The sequence below is a fragment of the Bos taurus genome, chromosome 13 (assembly GCF_002263795.3).
Source record: "Bos taurus isolate L1 Dominette 01449 registration number 42190680 breed Hereford chromosome 13, ARS-UCD2.0, whole genome shotgun sequence".
NCBI classification, from domain to species: Eukaryota; Metazoa; Chordata; class Mammalia; order Artiodactyla; family Bovidae; genus Bos; species Bos taurus.
The window spans coordinates 61,315,659-61,333,334 of record NC_037340.1 but is presented as its reverse complement, the minus strand read 5'-3'; the positions used below and the strand labels follow the sequence as shown (position 1 = coordinate 61,333,334).

Genomic DNA, 17,676 nt, shown 5'->3' with positions numbered 1-17,676 from the left:
AGTCCTTCCAATGAATATTCAGGGTTGATTTCCTTTAGGACTGACTGGCTTGAACTCCTTGCTGTCTAAGGGACTTTTAAGAGTCTTCTCCAGCACCATAATTCTAAAGCATTGATTCTTCGGCACTCAGCTTTCTTTATGGTCCAAGTCTCACATCCGTATATGACTACTGGAAAAACCATAGCTTTGACTAGACGGACCTTTGTTGGCAAAGAGCCTCATACACTTACTACTTTGTTCTTGGAAGAGGAAAAATAGATGACCAATCATTCATACCCACTGTTAAGACAACTTCAGGCAAGAATGACTGCCTTTGAATTCCTCTATGTTTAAGAAACAGTAACATTTAGATTTGGAGAAGGGCATGGCAACCCTCTCCAGTATTCCTGCCTGGAGACCCATGAACAGAGGAGCCTAGTGGGCTACAGTCCATAGGATCACAGAGTCGGACACAACTGAAGTGATTTAGCATGCATGCAATGCTTAAATTGATTATGCAGAAGGAATAGAGATCCCATCCTAGGGAATCACCTCATCTTCTTTGGTGGGCATTCTGATTCTGTTCTTCAGAGCAAAGGCTGGTGACTTTGGAACAGTGATTGGAAGCTCTTTCTTTTCAGGAACACCCTGAAGGGAGTAAGCAACTCAATTAGATATCCCAGAACAATCTCAACTAGGTTATGTGATGAAATTAATACCTTTCTTAGAAGTTCATGTATCAGAAATCAAAAAAGGCTAGTTGTTATTTATCCACCTAACACTGGTATGTATTAGTACTCAAAAGGTGTATTAACATGATAGAAGATCAACAAAAAACATAGTTTGAGTTGTATATTTAATAAAAAATAAAACTCATCAAAATATTTTTTGGTATTTTTGAAAAACACCACAAAATAAACTAACGTCAATATTTTATTGCTTCCCTTTTATACCCCAATCCCTTAAAAAAAAAAAAATCAAAAAGGATTTCCAAATGTTAACTAGGGACAGAATATGGTCCATTCTGCTAAACCTATTTCACATACAGCTCTACAATAAGAATTTATATTTTAAAATGTTACAACGGCACCCCACTCCAGTGCTCTTGCCTGGAAAACCCCATGGATGGAGGAGCCTGGTGGGCTGCAGTCCATGGGGTCGCTGAGTCAGACACGACTGAGCGACTTCACTTTCCCTTTTCACTTTCATGCACTGGAGAAGGAAATGGCAACCCACTCCAGTGTTCTTGCCTGGAGAATCCCAGGGACGGGGGAGCCTGGTGGGCTGCCGTCTCTGGGGTCGCACAGAGTAGCACGCACGCACGTACCCTCAAAAGGTGAATGGAAAAAAGCACTGGGCAAGGTCTAGCTTAATTTCCTTTTGCCAAATAACTGGACAAAGAGCAAGAAGTTAACAAAAATACACAAGAGGCTTAATCTCAAGAATTTTAGAAACTATAATCAGGCATTTTTCATCTAAAAGACTGAGTAATACACTTTAAAGACTAATTAATACCAGTGTTGGTTGGCATGTGACGAGAAGTTGGCAGTCACATACAGTTGGGTGAGGTATAGGACATAAGCTGGTACAATCTTTAGGAATTAGCTATTAAAACCTTTAAATGGTCATTCTCTTTCACCCAATATTACACCCTAATATTTGACCTCTAGTTTAGTTTTTAGGTATATTTCAATATAACATTTTTAAAAAGAATAAAAACTGGTTAAATCCTTTCTTAAACTGTGGTGCATATCCACACAATAGAATATTATACGTCATCAAAAAGAATAAAATAAATCTTTATTACTGACATAGAACAGTATTCATAATATTGAGAGAGGAGGGACAAGTGGCTGAAACAAAATATTTTGTGTTTTTAAAATGTACATGTAGGAAGACAAATATATGGTATCACTCACATGTGGAATCAAAAAATTTTAAATAATATAAATGAACTTATTCACAAACAGAAACAGACTCACAGATCTCAAAAATAAACTTATGGTTACCAAAGGGGAAATAGGAGCAAGGGGATGGGGGGTGGACAGGGATAAATTAGGAGCTTGGGATTAACACACACACTACTATATACAAAACAGAAAATCAATAAGGACCTACTATATAGCACAGAAAACTCTATTCAATATTCTAAAATAACCTACATGAGAAAAGAATCTGAAAAAAATGACTATATGTGTATGTATATAACAGAATCACTTTGCTGTACATCTGAAACTAACACACTGTAAATCAACTATACTCCAAAAAAATTTTTAATAAGTCAAATCAAAAGATATCTGCATATACACTAAAAATAAAACAAAAAAAATATATAATTAATCTAAGCATAGAAAATAAAATTCGAAAAGAACACCAAACTATCAACTCTCACATCTCTTTGGGAGCAGATTAAAAGAGGCATTTAATCTCTATATTCCTTTATTCTTACACATTCAACTCCTTCAAAGATTTTCCTGCTTTGTGATTCCAAAACACTGCCAACATTTCAAATCCTTTCTGACTGAATTATGTGTATCATCATACTATGCATGTGATTCAAACGAATATATTTTAGAAAGCTGTTCCAGAAGTATTTTCTAACTCTGCTAGAGTTTACCCTCTATCATGAATCTGGCAATCTCTAGGGCTCTTGTTCTGCATATAGTGTATGACCAGATCAATTTCTTAAATATCTTAAAGACATCCTCAGTAACTCCTTATTTGTTACACCCATATCCATATGCTTCCCCCATCAGCTCTCTACTCCACTTCTGTAACTCTTCATTGTTATGCCATAGGCCACACCATCTATTGCCTGTACCGTTCCACTAGCCCACTAACAACTTTCAGCTTCTCATCTCATTCTGCGAGTCCATCTTCTTATACAGTCAAAAGATCTGATCATCTTACTTCCTGGTTTAAAATTCTTTAATGGCTCCTAATGTCTACTTCGGAGAAGGCAGTGGCACCTCACTCCAGTACTCTTGCCTGGCAAATCCCATGGACGGAGGAGCCTGGTAGGCTACAGTCCATGGGGTCGCTGAGGGTCAGACACGACTGAGCAACTTCACTTTCACTTTCATGCATTGGAGAAGGAAATGGCAACCCACTCCAGTGTTCTTGCCTGGAGAATCCCAGGGACGGGGGAGCCTGGTGGGCTGCCGTCTATGGGGTCACACAGAGTCGGACACGACTAAAGCGACTTAGCAGCAGCAGCAGCAATGTCTACTTAGAACAGTATAACATATTCCTTAGCATGAAGGACTGCTGCTGCTAAGTCACTTCAGTCGTGTCCGACTCTGTGTGACCCCATAGACGGCAGCCCACCAGGCTCCCCCATCCCTGGGATTCTCCAGGCAACAACACTGGAGTGGGTTGCCATTTCCTTCTCCAATGCATGAAAGTGAAAGTGAAGTCGCTCAGTCGTGTCCGACTCTTAGCGACCCCATGGACTGCAGCCTACCAGGCTCCTCCATCCATGGGATTTTCCAGGCAAGAGTACTAGAGTGGGGTGCCATTGCCTTCTCCAGCATGAAGGACAAGATGCTTCATAATTTGATACCCTGACTGACTCTCCAGGCATGTCTCCTGTCCCTCTTTAGACATCACCTTCTAGCCACAATGAACTACTGGCAACTGCCAAAATTTAACACTGGTTCTCATCTCAATATCTTTGCCTATGCTCTCTCTGAAATGCTCCAGCTGCTAGGAAGTATCTAATCTTTCTTTTCAAGCCTCCACTAAAGCATCTCCTCTTTTATAAAACCCGTCAGTAGATCACTCCCTGAACCTACTGACCCCACTCTCCCTTGTACATAGTTTATTATGGTACATACAAAAACTTCATTGCAGGACTTCCCTGGTCGTCCAGTGGTTGAGAATCCACCTGCCAATGCAGGGGACACAGGTTTGATCCCTGGTCTGGGATGATCCCACATGCCACTGGGTAACTAAGCCTAGAGGCCACAACTAGTGATGAACCGGAGCTCCTCAGAGCCCGTGCACGGCTAGAGAAGAGCCCCCATTCACATCAACTAGAGAAAGCCTGTGCACAGCAACAATAAATAAATTTATTAAAAAAAAAAAAACCTTCATTGCCCTTGTTGATTTAAGATATTCATCTCCTCCTGCTATGAGTGCTTTGAGAGTACGGACTGTTATTCCATCAGTCCCTAATACCTAACACAGATCTTGGCAAGTATCAGGCATTCAGTAAATGTTTGTTGAATGAATACTGTAAGCATGAATAACAGAATTTATACCTTGAAGACTCTTGGACTCTAATTTGTACCTTGGGAGACTTCTTAATCCCAACAATGCTGCAACTGCTCCAAACATGTTTGGAATGCCTTTCTTGGAGTGGCCTTCAAAGCCAGTTTTAGGGCCATGCAAGGCAGTTGCTCACTCTTTAGTTTTAATTAAGCAATATTGTTTCCAGCTTTACTACTTTGGACTACTCTGAAGTTTTAGTTCTGAATGACTTTAGACCGACTCCTAAAAGCTAATTATCTTTAAAGTATCAAGACCTGGTATTGTTGAAGAGATCCAAAAAACTGTCACAACATCCAAGACAAGTGGCTTTTCCAAAATGCTTTGTACACACTATCAATCTTTGGAAAGAATACATACTCTCTCAAGGTGACTACTGTAAAGGGGAGCTTCAATCTGCTGTGAAAAGTTGTCACACACTTTCCAAAGAAAATCAGAATCACTAATATAGTAAAATTTAATACAGAACTTATAACCAGACTGACAAAAGTTTATGAAATGGGTTTTCATCTAATGCTTACCAGAAAACAACAAAAATCTCTTGTTCTACATCCTGGACAGGTGGACACTAGCCTGGAGCTTGAACACAGCCAGGACAGGTGGAAACGGAAAGAACACTGAACAAGAAGTCAAAGGTCTTATCTAGCCCAGCTTTCATTCTAATCTGTATAATGTGTCCTTGGTTTTTTTTTTTCTTTTCATAAAAATAATTGAAATAAATATCTGAGAACTCATTTAGTTCTAAAATAATTCCTCATTTCCTACTTTTCCCCTCTGTCTGCATCCTCCCAGCAGAGAGATGTGCATTTTAAAAGAAATCTCTAATAAGTAAGCCAGGAAAGAGATATTTATATGAGTGGGATCAATCCTCATATTACTTGAGGGAGAAGGAATGGTGATTTATGAAAATCAACTTTGCAGCAACTATTTATCCATACCCCATCTCCACTGCAATCAAAGCCAATAGGGGGCTCATTCAGAAATAGAGATAAAGAAACTAGGTTTCTAGAAACAGAGAAAGCTTCTGTTTTACTGTTTTAAAGTTGTTTTTAGTTATAAGCTCCTTGAGGGTAGAGATACTGCCATTTGCATTCCTCTAGAGCACCTACAAGTAGTAGTAATTGTTCAGGGAACATATGTTGATTAGTATCACTGTCCTTATTTGTCTACATGCCAATCTGCTCTTCTAGACTGTGAAAGCTTTGAGGATGAAGGCTGTTTCTGATTTCATTCGAATTCCCAGTGTCTAACACAGGCTGATGGGTTTCAGCTTATATGGTCTCTCACACAGTTGTTCAATACCCCAGTGTCTATGCTATGCTTAGATGTTGGGGAAGCAGGAGTGAACAATACAGACAGACATAGTCCTTGCTATCTGGGAGCTCACATTCTAGTGGAGGAAAGAAAAGACAATGAAAGAGTAACAAACCAAGTATTTTTTGATTTTCACAAGTGCTCTGAAGAAACCCAACAGAATATGTAGCTGAAGGAATGGGGAAGCTTTGAAAGGAAGCTGAGGGAGGGTATTTCTAAAGAGCTGATAAATCGGTATAAGCAGGCAACGTGGATGGATAAAAGACACATTTAGGAAAAGCAGCCCGGGATGGCATGTAAGGGGTGAGCACGTTCTCCCTAAGGCCGATATGCCCCCAAGTGCCCTGGGACAAGTTATCAGGCCTGTCCCAGAGCAATTAGGAAATTACCATGAAGCAATGTTATCTCAGGGACTATGAAAAAAAATTTTCTAAAGCCTGCTGGTGTCCCCAAGTCCCTAAAATATCACTGCTAAAATTACTCACTGGCCTCACTGATATCATATCCACCTCTGTGGAGCCCCAACTCCCCACTGGATGTCGGCACCAAGTTCACATTTCACACCCTGGAGCTCAAGGCTTTCATCACTCCACCTCGGCCCCAAAAGCCCTTTTCTCATCCCTGCCTCAAGGCCCACTGCTGCCCAAGCCCATCTCTCATCAGCCCCGTTGTCTCCTTGCCACCTATCAACAAGTGGGAGAGCGCAAGAAACGCTGTAAGGACACAGGAAAGAGAGCTTCAGCATCGAGGGGACAGAGATGGAGACAACAGTCGCAGACAGACAGCTGCACTCAGGCTCTGGAGGCGTGTTTTTTTGCTTTAAGAGTCCAGCACTAAAAGTTAAGACACCTAACTTCAGTTCTGCCATCAACTTTTAAAAATGTTCCTATGGGCAAGCCATGTTGTTCCTTCAAAGAAAGCCCCCCTTTTCTAAAAAATGAAGAGAGTAGAAGGAATAAATATATCTATGACTCCTTCTATGCTTTGTTTTCTCTAGAATCCAAAAGTTGATGTCCCTGGAAATTTCAGTAGAGAAAGAGCTGAAAACAAACTCAAAACTGCACTTCTCAGAATAAACAATGATAACAGCATTGTGAGGTAGAGAAACACAGTGTTTAAGGAGATGACGGTTCAAATCCTGGTTCTGCATACTAGACACCTCTTAGCATCTCTTTGCTAATCTGAAAAGTAGGGATAAAAATAGAACCTATTTCTTAAGAGTTGTTATGAGAAATCAATAATATAATTACGTAAAACGCTGCACAATGTAAGCATGCAACAGTTATTACTATTAACAGCACAATTGCATACTCTGTGTCAGACGCTAAGGTCTTCATCGGGGCTCTAATCTATGCTGCACCTGACAATCAAAACTCCAGGGGTGGGGCCCAGGAATCTGTTTATGTAACAAAATCCCAGAGGACTCTGAGACCCAGGTGATTTGGCAATGACTACCCTACAGCATACCATATCAGTTCAGTAGGTTCTTACTTACTCACCTAGTGTTTTGCTGATCCATTTATCCAGAACTCTCAACAACACATTACCCAGTACAATACTACTCTATGATCTCACTTAACTAACTCCTAATGAACTCTAGCCACCCATCCCCACTTACCACTTCACCACAACATTTCCAAAGTACAACAAACTGCCAAACCAATTTCCTCCATCAGTGTTTCTAAAAATGGAGCTCAGGTAATACTGGTGATATTTAGGTAGGATGTAGACAGCTTTTTAAAAAATAATCATACATTTTCCTAAGAACCTTTCATTTTAAAAGGTACCTCCTATTTTAATACAATAGCATGGACCTTTGAACCACATTACCTAAATCCATATCCCAGCTCTGCCACTGGCTACTTTATGATCCCATACTGGACTTTAAGTTTCCTAAGAGCAAAATCCACCTCTGCCATGTCTCTTTTTCACCCAGAGCGCCTAATACGATGTCCTGATCACAGTATCCAAACATGTGTGACTGGGGGGGATATGTGGTTGTGAACATGACACTTCTACCAGCTCGCAGGGCTTCCCCACTCTTACCACAACATCTTCCAAGATCTTAGTAGGGCAGGGCCTGGAATGAAATTCATAGTGTTCCTCTTCCAATTTCTTCTTTGACTCCCGCTCCTGGATCCTTTTCTCAATTTCTAAATCAAAGCCAACAGGCTGAGTAGGTGGCTTCACAGGCGGTTTCTTAGGCAAGATGGGCCCACCTTCAAGAATTCTGGGATCAAGTTCCTGTGCTTTGAATTTGTATCTGTAAGGCGAGAATTTAAGTGATAACCACAAAAAAAGATTTTTTTAATAAAATGAAAACTAAACAACAAAGTAGGCCAAAACCAGGAAAAAAAAAAGTAATCATTAAGATTATCCATCATGTGCAACAAAAATTCAACTCTCTCCACAGCCATTATCCCTGCCTCGAGAGCAAAGAAAAAACAAGACAGTCTAACATCCCCACCACTCTAAAGATTGGGGTTTCTCTTGTACTTCTTTTGAGAAAAGAAACTCCCCCTTCCAAAAAGAAGTACAAGAAGGGAGAAAGAAGGCCACAGGAGACAACCCCCAGACTTAACTCACACTAAATTCCAGTTCTCTCCACTGGTAAGAGTTTTAACAATCCCTTGGGTAGCCATAAAAGGGTGAGATTTATCTAAACCTCAAAGGGCCCTCTTTATGGTAATCGTAAATTCTCCCACCCCAACCTCTGATTATTTTTTTTTTACCAGTTTACACTCCAGGACAGCTCCCTACTCCCACTTTCAATCCTTTCATCACAGAGGCAAGGCAGAGCCTGTAGCTCAAATACCATAATTTCCAAGGCAAGAAAAACAGTAACTGTCCCCCTTACAGAAGTGAAAAGGAAGCAGGCAGGTTTTTGGAACTCTCCCTCAAATACTGCCAGTGGAACTTACTGTTGCTGCTTCTCAAGCTCCTCGGCCTCCAGATCCGCTGCACTCTTGCAGGTCACAGGCCTTGTACGATGTTTGGTTTGCAGCACAGGAGTCTGTGGGTCTCTGCATATTCTGACCACAGATTTGGAGGGTAATGGCACTGTAAACCAAGAGCACAGACATTCACCTAGCTAAGACCCCGTTCACCCGTAGGTGCTGAACTCAGCTAGGCAGCCCAGAGATGCTAAGCCAGAGAGTGGCTGGCCCCTCACACTCAGCTCAGCTCAGCTCACAACAGTCAGTCTGACAAACATTCAGTCCCTTCTCCCCTATCACTCTTTATTGAGAGGTGATGATAAAGGTAGCCTGTGGGTAAACTCTGCTATCATCTTCTGAATCTAAAATCCATTTGTGTCTGATGGATTTCTTATCACTGCCGAGGCCTGCACTGCCTTTCTACTGACAGTGCCAACTATTTTGCATGTTATTGACAAATAATAAAATAAGGCATTTCTGAAGACCAAGTAACAATTTCCAGTATTATGAACTCCTTAAAAGCATCTATATCGAAACATCAAGACTATCTCCCACAGAAAGTCAAATGAAAAAAGTAAAAAAAAAAAAAAAAAAGCTATGTCAAAGCATCAATATTAAGATCACCATCACCATTCACAGGAAACACTCACAGAAAATACTATTTACCTGGCCAGAAGCAACCTTGTCAATTTTCATAATTACCTAGAATGAATTTTCTAATTTAGACCTTACCACCTAACAATTGGAGATGGAAAACAAATCTACTTATTTTAGAAATAAGCCAGGCTTCAAGTATACATATAACTATTATTGAGCTATAATAGTCCAAAATTTTAAATAAAAATCGCAGAAAATAATTTTTCTTTCTATTTGCTAGGATCAAGATTCTAAGAGCAGAATACCAGACTCTAATAAGAGTCACATATATTTGGAAAGTCATGGTTAATACTTAAATTTCCATCAGAATAAAAAAGATTATTTTCATGATATAAAATTTGACAAATGGGTACTAGAACATGGTAACATTAGGAAATGCTGTCCTTAAAGGAACTAACTCATCTGACTGCCTAAAATAGCACTAAACAGTGCCTAGGCAAAGGCAGGAAAAATTCAGAAACCTTCAAAGTCAAACAACCAGATTTTGCTTTATCCAGAATACTACCCTGCACGGTTGACAACTAGTTTACACCACACCTCCAATCCTCAAACTTCTTTTAGGAGTTATTTTCATAAAGATACACACTGTTAGATTAGCTTCCTCTCGTCGGTTCACCACCAAATCTACAAACTAACCAACATTTGCACTCATTCCTCTCTTCTACTCCCCTTTCAAAGAACAATCACGCCACCTGTGCTAAGTATCCCTCTCCTACCTGTACAGGGTCTTAACCATTGGTTATCTCTTTTCTCTCCTGTATTTCCCTGCCTGGACTTCTCAGCACACAGACCTGCTCTCCCTATCTTGCACTTCCTTTGATTCTTATATTTCCTTCCACATTCACAGCACTCACAATAATCTGTGATGACCCGTTTATCTCTCTCACTGAATTACAAACTTGATGTTGAGCACCAAGTCTGTTTTGCTCACTTCTATACTGCCTACATCACACAGAGTGTCTGCTTTGTAGCAGTCAACATTTATTGAACCAATGAACAAAAAGCACACAACAGTAAGTGAACAGAAAGCTTTCATTTTCTGTAGGTAAGTGTGCACCTTGACACATGGCAAAGACAGCCTTGATGTGTCATGACATCTCGTGTTACCTTAATTCCCCTCAGCCAATTACTGACCAGGAGGATCAAGGTGGTTGATGGGTATGAGTGGACAGATAGCCAGGTGGTTTGAGAAATGCTCAACTATGGGTACATTTGTTGTCTGCATACAACATATGCCATGCTTTAGTTCAAAAACTAGGATTTCAACTAAATACAAATTTGTACCTAAGATGCAAGCACAGGGAATTCTAGGGGAGGCTCCAGCCAAGTATGATACTAGAAAGAAACTTACTAATATCATCCTTCCTGTTCCTCAGGTGGTATCTGGTAGGGGTTCGTTTATGGAATGCTTCGACCTGCTGTGCAAGGGGGACATATGTAGAAGCCGTCTCATCAAATGTTCTTTTCTTTCCTTGTGACAGGTTGAAAGGCATAACAATGGTGCATCCCTTAGTCACTCGGGCCTGAAAAGAAAGAATTAATTCCCTAAATGAAATGTTATGGAAGAGCTCAGATCCACCTCAAGCCTCAAACTCAGCACAGAAGATTAAAAGGAAAAGAATCCATGGAAAGCCAAGATGATTATTCTTCTTAAGTTGTCGGTCCTTAAGCATGGGTTATAATCTGTATACTCCCATCTTTTAAAAAGGGGGAGAAAGCATTTAGCACTTAACAAATTGTCTATTCTGTTACATAAGGTGATTTTTCCAAGCATGCTCATGTTTTGAAGCAATCAAGAGCAAGTTTTCTTAGAATTAGAAGGGGAAAAAAGCTGTACAGGTATCCCACCCCAAGTCATTTAAAAATTTTAACTGGGCTTCTGGATCAGCTCAGGCAGCTACCTGAATCAAATTCTCTTCTCATATCCTACCCCAAAACTGACTAATGAAGAAGCCCACTCCTTGGGTCACTAATTTTTATAAAATTAGTTTCTGACTGGAAGTAAAACTCAAGGACCTACATCTCAAAGGAAGAATCACAACTCCAGGATTTAAGTCTGCAAAGGACTGACTTAAACAAGTAATGCTGGTGATTTCCCTGGTGGTACAGTGGGTAAGAGTCTTCCTGCCAATGCAGGGAACCTGGGTTTGATCCCTGGCCCGGGAAGATTTCACACGTTGTGGAGCAACCACAACTACTGAAACCCGTGCACACTAGGGCCCAAGAGCCCCAGCTACTGAGTTCATGTACTGCAGCTACTGAAGCCTGTATGCCTAGAGCCTGTGCTCTGCAACAAGAGAAGCCACTGCAACGAGCAGCTCATGCACCACAACAAAGAGTAACCCCTGCTCGCCACAACTAGATAAAGCCACACACAATGATAAAGGCCCAGTGCAACCAAAAACTAATTTTTTAAAAAGAGATTAACCTACTTAAAAAAAATGATGCTGGTGACTGCAAATGCAAGTAGAAATTCTTAGTGATAGATTTTTAATTTAGGATTATTACTGCTTTTGTTAGCGCTCTGGTAACAAAACTGTATAGGATTTGAGTGGTCTGCCCCAACTTGACTTTCCCCATAAACCCATTACAGTTTGCACAAAACTTTGCAGACACAAGATTTTTTTAAACAAATGTTTAATAGCACAAGCCATAACAAGCCTGTACCTACAATTTGCCACATGTAATTCTATGTGTTTTATGTACATTCTCAATTCAGTTTTCACAGTAATTTGATAAGATGCTTCCCAGAGAAAGTGATTTATTCAAGATCACACAGCTAACAGGGGGCAAAGTGAGGATTTAGATATATTTTAACTGAAAGACACATGCTTCTCTCAATTACATTATCAACAGTGACCATAAATACTACACCAGAATCTTCGCTGAATAACTAACAAGAATATTAACTTAGACAGTCAACTTACAGGAGATGGAGGATGCTTTCGCAGTTCCGATGTAAAGTTCACTTCCTTATACTCCTCCTGGTTTTTAGAATGCTGTTTGACCCGCTCATCTGTGCGGAAGTGGAAGTCAACTGCTTTGGTTACCTGGCTCACTGATTTCTTCACAGGTTGTCCTGAGTAAAAAGTACAGTAAAACATACAGGTAACACGAATAATACAGAACATACATACAGTAAGTCCCTTTTTAGTCAGTCCTTTTGTTATTTCTATTACCATGGATCTAACTTTATTTACTCTCTGCATATAACCCAATTTGAAACAGTCCTCAAGGACACCAAAATATGTGCCTTATTCATTTAGTACTATTGAGTTTGAGGGCCTTCAGTCAGATGCAAATTGTAATAAGGTAGCAGAGGGGAGAAGAATCCCATCTCCCAGGTGTGTTCATAGCTCTGGAGACACACAGAAACTGGAATACTTTTGACAAGAAAAGCTATGAAATGACTTTCGAAACACACTTAACTAAGCATCTCTAAAAGGGAGACCCCATAAACTCCAAAGATGCTTTTCAACCCAGTAAGCAGAGCTTTACAGATTTGACTTCACCAATATAATTATGCTAAAGCAAAAAAGAACTCCGATCCTTTCAGCTCCCCCAGTCATACTTTCCTCCCCAGCTACAAGTAGATTCACTCAACTTTCTTCTCCTCTGCTTAGGATAAAATAGGGGAAAAAAAAAAAATTGGTCTGTCCAACTGCTCTATCTTCTGTCTTAATCCTAGTTCCTTCTTTTTCTAATACAAAGAAAAAGAATTAGGAGGTAAAAAGAGGAAGAGATTAATTCTACTTGGGAAAACAAGGTAAGAACTCATGGAAAAGACCTCAAAAGATGGGTGTCAAAAAAAAAAAAAGATGGGTGTGACTTCAACAGTTAGAGATGGAGAGGAACGACAACATGCTCTAAGAAAGGACCAATGTACATAAAACATTCTAGGGAATGATCATTGGGATATGAATGGCACCCATGTCCAGCCTCCTAAATAAACACATCTTTTTACACTGACTACTGACCAAGAAAGACATTTTTGCTTTTGAGACTTTAAAAACCACCAAGGGTATGAGAAGCACCACCTCATAAATCAGACTCAATCAGAACCAAACTGACCTGCTCCTGCAAGAGCAAACTTTTTGAATTCTTCATTCCTTTTCCGCATCTCTACCACTTCCTGCTGCATTTTCATTCTCTTTTCCAACTCTTGCTCCTCAGTACTTTTTAGAATCTTCTGCCTAAAGGGCAAATAAGTAAAGGAGATGAGAGAGGAGAGGAGAAAGAGATTTAATGGTAAAAAAAAAAAAAAAAAATCTAAAGCCATTATATAGATTAGATTTTTAACATGGGATAAAATAACCATCAAAACCAAAAAGTATTATCCAAGAAATCAATACTAACCTAGATAACACTATGAAAAAAAAAGATGCAAAATTTATTCCAAAATATTGAAAAAATTTCAGAAAAAAAGTTAAAATAGACTACAGAGGATTTTACAAAATATCCACAAATTTGACTGTATAATGATTAATTTTCATGCCACAAGAAAAACCAAAAAACCAGTAGTAATATTTTCAATAAACACAGCAAAAGGTTAATATACATAAAATATATACTATGATAAAGAGAAAAGCCTTTGGAGTAGAGCCAACCAGAGTTCAAATCACAACCCTGTTGTTTCATTTCCTTCCTATGTAATCTTGAGAAAACTATTTGACCTCTATGAACCTCAGTGTTCCCCAGTTTAAATGGGTAATACAAATACTCATTTTCACAGAATACTTGTGACTATTAAAAACCAGACAGTTTCTGAAATAACTGACATAGTATAAGTTCAATTTAAAGTAGCCATTCTTAAGAAAAACCAATAATCAAGTAGTCATTCTTAGTAATGAAACATCACTAAGACCACTTACAGATAAATAAAAAGGAAACAACTCTGGAAAAGATGTTTACAGCAACAGTAATACAATCCTGTTAGCAAACAAATAAAAATTAAAATAATTTGATGCCATCAACATTACATCAGTGAAATTTGAAACAATTTTAAAGTAAAAAATTCAATACAGGTGAGACTACAAGGAAATAAAAATATTCAAAGTTGATGGCACTAAAAATTCACACATTTCAGAAATAAAACTGACAATATCAATAGCCATAAAAAGGATCATTTCTCTTTCCTTATCTTGAGGAGACTATTCAAAGAAAAGAATCTCTCTATAAAGATGTTCACTGATTCCTTGTAACAGTGAAAAATTTGAAACAGTGTTTTTAACAGGAAATTTTCCAATTAATATAAAGAATGTAAACCATCAACCAAAAGGAAAGATAAATGTGAAGATTTTGTAGCAGTACAGAAAATAAGAGTTTCATAGTGAGTGAATAAAGCAAAATCCAAAGACTGCTTAAATACTGACTGTAAAAATAGGTATTTTATTTGAGTAAAGTCCAGAATGGAGCTTGAAAAAGTAAATACTGTTCAATTTAGGTAATTGGCCACGTGATATGAAGAGAGGACTCAGAGGAAAGACCCTGATGCTGGGAAAGACTGAAGGCAGGAGGAGGACACAACAGAGGATGAGAGGGTTGGATGGAATCACTGATTCAACAGACATGAGTTTGGGCAAGTTCCAGGAGACTGTGAAGGACAGGGAAGCCTGGCAAGCTGCAGTTCACAGGGTTGCAAAGAGTCAGACATGACTGAGCGACTAAACAAGAACTTTTACTAACTTTTTTCTATTTCTTTTACATTTGTTTTAATAGTTTATTTTTTTTCAATGTATAAAACTCAAGCACCCACTAGGACATAAACAATGTACCTTACCATGGTGACAGCCTTTAGAGTTTCCCAGGCTCCATGTGCTTCAAACAGACTGTAGTTGTACACATTTGTAATTTTACTCTGATTCTAAAGCTGAAATTCAGCAAAGTATCATACCTTACAGGTGGGATACAAGGCGCAGTATGTCTGCCCTTGGCTTTTTCAGGGGAAGATTCATTCTTTTCAGAAATATCTTGACAAGCATTGCCTTCTTCCTCTTCTTCTAAATTCTTTTTATTGTGAGAACTTGAGTTGAAAAGGACAAAAAATATCTCAATCCCCTATAGCATACAAATATCTCAATCTCCTCCCCAGATCTACTACTACACATGGCTTAAGTTTTTTCATTCCTTAGGACAACAGCCATACTTCAACAGCCAAGGTTCTTTCAACAGTATCATCAGTTTATATATAACAATAGCTACAACAAGCAAACTTTGCGAACACCAACAGAAGTCAGGTAAGAGTTGTCTGGTGATGGTTCAGGAAGGTGGGAAGAGATTCCAACTGCTCATCATCAAATGAACAAATGCAAGATAGTTTCCTTTCCAAAATTTATGTCGCTTTAAATGGCAACCCACTCCGGTATTCTTGCCTGGAAAATCCCATGGACGGAGAAGCCTGGTAGGCTACAGTCCATGGGGTCACAAAGAGTCAGACACCACTGAGAGATTTCACTTTCACTTCTTATTGACAGAACTCTAATTTTGTTTGGGGCAGCCAACATATGACGGTAAAAATATTGTACTTGCTTCAACAATCTCTACTGCAACTAGAGGGGATCTAATTTACAGTTCAGTCAACTACTGTATAAACATAAGCATTACTGGAAAATATTTTACTTTCCTATTATGGATGCTACCCCTCTTTCTTCGCCAGACCCTTCTCTTGAACATGGATATAATACCTAGAGATAGAGAAGCTATCTTGTGATAATGAGGCAACAAGCACAAGGAAGAAGCTAAGAAACACAGAGCAGCCATCTTGAGCAGCAAGTATGGGGGGAAAAAAAAAACCACTAAGACTCAGAAATGTCATCGAACCAAAGCTAGCAGCAAACTACTTTCAGAATTCTATGAAGCAAATAAATCACTGTTCTTTAAACTTCTCTAATTAAATTGGCTACCATATTACCTTCAACAAAACGCACTCCTAACTGACAAAAATAAGAACAAGCACCGTGTATTCTGCTTGCTATTACCATAGGAGCAAACAGGGGTAAAATCTATGCCAACTGACAGAAGCTGTGGCTACTTACACTTTCATTTTTTTGGAGGGTGGAAATTCATTGATGATTACAGGAGTACCACATCTCTTGGCTTTCATTTTTACATGCTGCTTTTCCTTCTGTTCCAAATTCTTCTTAGCAGAGAGTCTGAGAGATCTTCTACGGTAGAAGAATTGACAAAACTTATCTGTAATGAATACATCTACTAGATATGTTGCAGAAATGTGAAAATACGTCAAACTACAAAGGCTATTTGTACAAACTACAAAAATGGTATTATTTCCACTCTAAAAATCTAATGTCTTATTGATAGCTTTTGAAAATTCACCATAAAATGTTGGTACTTTAAGTGCACTGGTATTTGTAAATCAAACCTCAATAAAGTTGATTTAATTTTGTAAAAAGGCACTGGTACAACTCCTTCCTTTTGAAGGTATCAGTAAAAGTAAAAAAAAAGATGAGGTGACTTGACCCTGTTACACAGCTAACTAGTCAGCCTTGAAGTTAGAAGATCTCCTGGAAATTTACTGAAGTGTTTATTTTCTCCTCTTTTAGTCATGACCCCCAATTTTTCTTAAAATATGTAACACATAACAAAAAGTACACAAAAACCAAGTTAAGTTAATGATTATAAAGTGAAGACTCATGAAATCACCACCCAAACTAAGAAACAAAACACTGGCAGCAGGTGCTACCTTGAATTTTACAGTAATGACTACTTTGGCTTTATCTTTTTTACCATATAGACATGCATTCCATAAACACTGTATGTTGGTTTGAAAAGAAAATAAAAACTTTATACATTTTTGTCTTGCTTTCTGTCTCAATATTATGTTTGTGAGATTCAACCACATTTATTCACGGAGTTCTAATTCACGAATTTTCAATGCCCTGTAACATTCATTATAGGAACATACCACTATTTATCCAATCAACTGTTGATTCTCGCATATGTCTCCTGATATACACATTGTTGTTGTAAGACTGCTAAGTCACAGGACTTTGGTTTATTAACTAAAGTTATTTTCCAAGGTGTTTTTACCAACTTATGCTTACACTGGCAAATTTATAAGAGTCTGTATTGCTCTACATTCTCCTAAACACTTGGTATTGTCAATGACTTAATTTCAGTCATACAGATTGGTATATATTAATCATAGAGCCTCACTGTGGTTTTAGTTTGCTTTTCCCAGGGAGATTGAGCACCTTTTCACATGTTTATTGGCCATTTGGTTATCATATTTCATTAAGTACTAGTTAAGTGTCCTGGTTTTCTACTGCATTGTGAATCTTTTTCTGATTAGTAGGAATTCTTTATATACTGTGCATATGAGCCCATTGTAGGTTTTAAGTGTTACAAATATCTCCCGCCAATCTAGGGGTTGGCTTCTCACTCCTTTTTTTGGGGGGTGTGGGGGCGTGGGGCTTCTCACTCTTTATGGTATCATTTGATTAGATAGTAAGTTCAAAAAGCACTTCTTCCTAAAAAGCATGTCAGTGCTTTTCTGTGTGGATTC

General features: G+C 38.7%; 1 protein-coding gene across 8 annotated transcripts in view; it reads right to left on the bottom strand.

The window, feature by feature from the left end:
• Positions 1-17,676, bottom strand: part of TPX2 (TPX2 microtubule nucleation factor) — a 56,887-nt gene that overhangs the window by 9,332 nt on the left and 29,879 nt on the right. For 6 of the 8 annotated variants that reach the window (XM_005214602.5, XM_005214599.5, XM_005214603.5 and 3 more), the window contains 8 exons: positions 16,190-16,318; positions 15,049-15,177; positions 13,227-13,348; positions 12,083-12,234; positions 10,507-10,678; positions 8,484-8,622; positions 7,609-7,825; positions 532-627 (listed from right to left, as the gene is read on the bottom strand). In XM_005214602.5, coding sequence (XP_005214659.1) covers positions 532-627; positions 7,609-7,825; positions 8,484-8,622; positions 10,507-10,678; positions 12,083-12,234; positions 13,227-13,348; positions 15,049-15,177; positions 16,190-16,318 — 1,156 coding nt within the window. 8 annotated transcript variants of the gene reach the window in all.